The sequence below is a fragment of the Amphimedon queenslandica genome, unplaced genomic scaffold, assembly GCF_000090795.2.
Source record: "Amphimedon queenslandica unplaced genomic scaffold, v1.1 AMPQUscaffold_10940, whole genome shotgun sequence".
NCBI lineage: Eukaryota > Metazoa > Porifera > Demospongiae > Haplosclerida > Niphatidae > Amphimedon > Amphimedon queenslandica.
The window spans coordinates 1-2839 of record NW_003548813.1 but is presented as its reverse complement, the minus strand read 5'-3'; the positions used below and the strand labels follow the sequence as shown (position 1 = coordinate 2839).

Below are 2839 nucleotides of genomic sequence, written 5' to 3'. Positions count from 1 at the left end.
GAATGGTCACATTGAGATCAGCTAGTGTATAATATGCACATGAGTCTGTCAGTAGCCTGGAGGATGTATTTTGGAATGTGAGAGAATTGGAGTTGAGTGTTACATGTACATACTTACAGAGCATAAGCTATAAGAGAGTATAAGCTAGTTGTGCGTATGGTTTCTATTTACGCATAAATAAAATGTCCCTTTATTTCCTATGTACATGTTCATTAAATCGTTGGGCCATTTTTATCACTCAACGCCAATTGCTATTATGATAAAGATGTTCCTTTTTCTAGATCTACAAGTCTACAGCAGACGTTAGCTCAGGACAGTTATTGTATAATAAATATTCAACTGTTACTGATGATCATTTGATGTTAAGAGATATTGTAATGGCTAGGAAGATGCCTAGAAGGTTATTTGTACAGCCACACACTTCAATTGATACTGGTAAGCAGGGGATGGGTGGATGAGGGATGTCCTCAGTCTTACCTTGTAAGAATAAGGTCTATTATTAATTAACCTGCCTGACCAATGGGTTTGGCTTATTTGCATAGGCTATGCCGTGAATATTGTCCTGGCACAATTCTCTTCTGCCACTTTTGCCTCACTGATATTTATATCATTTCTTTCTTTAGATGGTTCTGTTCTTAGTGAATTTGATGGTTCATTTGAAGGGATAATTTCCTCATTTCTAGCAAGATGATACTGAGCTGGAGTCTCTTTGGAGAAATGATCAGCATTATTGGAAACAAAAATAGACACAATACATAATACAACAAATTACAACAACAATTAAAGCACAAATTAAAGAAATGGAATTCACTTGTATTGAGTGATAAATTGTCACATTGTTTATTGCATGTGCATGCATGTATTAATTGTGCAGTGAAGTAATGTAAGAGTTGATGGCTCTTTCCAGTGATCAAACAGCTAGACAACACAGTTTTTGGGTACTTTGCTGTGCTGAGATCCAACCTATATATACGTGAAAATAGACTGCCATAAAATAAGAGTTTAGGCTAAGTGCTGTTTCCCCATGCATTCAGGCTTCAAAGACGTGTACATGACCGTAGATATTATGACATTACAACTGTTGACTTGCACTAACCATTTCACATTTTCTGTGACAGTAGCTTGTCTCTTGCTCAGATTGCACTAAGAACCTGCAGTGAGCATCTGGTGATGGTTCCGTGCTCTTGTACCAGAGAATATCACCAGCAACAATAATGGCAGGCGAGGTTGCTGCTCCTCTAACGGTTTCTTGCACTGGAGCTCGAGGGGGAGCCGCCACTTGCTCAATTAAAGCTCTTATTCTTCTTAGCAGCATTATAAGCAGCAGTAAAAATATCATTTCTAACTGATAGCATGCTGATAGGCACCACCGATGCTCATGCTTATATAAAGATCTTATCATAGATATTAGAGTAAATGAAATCTATGATCTATGAAATCTATGAAATCTAATATCTATGATCTTATATGGTATACCAGACTCCACCCTTTTTGTCATTTGGATCTTGGAAGTGAGAGGTCACAGATGGTCACTCGCTCAGCAGAAAAAAAAGACTTCCGCTCCCGTTTATGGTGACAAAGATGACGAAATGTGTTAGCCCTGCGCACGTGGGAATGAATCATGGGGCTCTCAATATCAGTCATTGATTGAATGAATAATGTTACATGCTGATAGGCACCACGGATGCTCATTCATTTACTCTATTATCTATGTAAAGATAGTGGAGACCAGACTCCACCCTCAATGTCAACGCCGCGTGCCCGACATATCCGGGATAAACAGTTAATCATATTTGGTTGAATTCCATGATTCCATCAAAGGAGTAAATGTTTTGATGGTTATCAATTTGATACAAATTAACTATTACAGCAAAAAATGTAACCAAGCTGGACCATTTTCACCTGTGTATGACATCACTATAAAATATTCAGCAGGAATGAATATTTTGTATATAGAAGACATACCAGCATGCATTAATAATAAGTTAAGATGGTGGTTGTACAAGTTCTTTAGACACAAGATGATTATATATCTTTCTAGTTTTATTTACATCAATACGACACAACTTCCTAGCATCCATCAGACGTAGCTTCCCTCCACATTTCCTACTCTCAGCAATCATTACTCCTTTACAGTGTAAATATACATCAGGTAATATACGATGGACTGAACATATCTGTATAAAAATATAAAGGGAAGAGGTATCAGTGCATGCTTTAAAAGGAATTCAAAGAAGGTGAATGATATGCATTATGTGTCGGCTAGAAGATGCAACATTACTCCAACTAGAAATTGTTATTACTCCAAGTTTACACAAACAACGTACACAAAAGGTATAGTCTCACTTAATGTAGTTAGCCTGGATACACTGAGTAATGTATGTAAATTAGTATTTAATTTAATTTAATTTAATTTAATGGTATTTAATGACACACAAATATCCTCACTTGTTTCTCTTCATGATCCAGTTGCTCCACACCGGGTGAGTATGTAATGTTTAATGGAGTTAATGAGTATTTTGTTTTACCAGTACTACACATTGCTTGCTGTCCTTGTAGTTCAGTATTAGTACATGATATAGTAGCACTGCAAAGGAGAAAATGTTAAACACAAAGACAATGTCCATTATAATGTATCATTAAAACTCACTTCTGCTGTTCTGTTAAAGCAATCGACTAAATTTTGATGAAGTTATATTGCCACATGTAGTCCAAGCTTACCTTGTTATTCTTTGTTATTAAATCAAGTGATGCCTTCATTCTTTCTCTTGTTTTCTCTCTCTTTTCTCTTAACCTTTCATACAGTTCACCACCTGTGACCAGTATAACAAGATAAACT

The 2839-nt window shown here is 36.3% G+C and overlaps 1 protein-coding gene and 2 long non-coding RNA genes across 3 annotated transcripts; 1 reads left to right on the top strand and 2 right to left on the bottom strand.

Moving 5' to 3' along the window:
• Positions 1 to 258: 258 nt before the first annotated feature.
• Positions 259 to 816, top strand: LOC109589750 (uncharacterized). The gene is made up of 2 exons (XR_002188908.1): positions 259 to 435; positions 624 to 816. It is a non-coding gene; the product is annotated as an uncharacterized LOC109589750 (long non-coding RNA).
• LOC109589751 (uncharacterized) lies at positions 709 to 1241 on the bottom strand. Its single transcript, XR_002188909.1, has 2 exons — positions 1097 to 1241; positions 709 to 963 (listed from the first exon to the last, which is right to left on the bottom strand). It is a non-coding gene; the product is annotated as an uncharacterized LOC109589751 (long non-coding RNA).
• A 556-nt stretch (positions 1242 to 1797) lies between these two features.
• Positions 1798 to 2821, bottom strand: LOC109589749 (transcriptional adapter 2-alpha-like). Its single transcript, XM_020005775.1, has 4 exons — positions 2722 to 2821; positions 2651 to 2676; positions 2449 to 2587; positions 1798 to 2177 (listed from the first exon to the last, which is right to left on the bottom strand). Exons 1-4 carry the CDS (start codon positions 2758 to 2760, stop codon positions 1986 to 1988), a joined length of 396 nt encoding a protein of 131 aa, XP_019861334.1. The 5' UTR covers positions 2761 to 2821; the 3' UTR covers positions 1798 to 1985.
• Between the last annotated feature and the right edge of the window lie 18 nt (positions 2822 to 2839).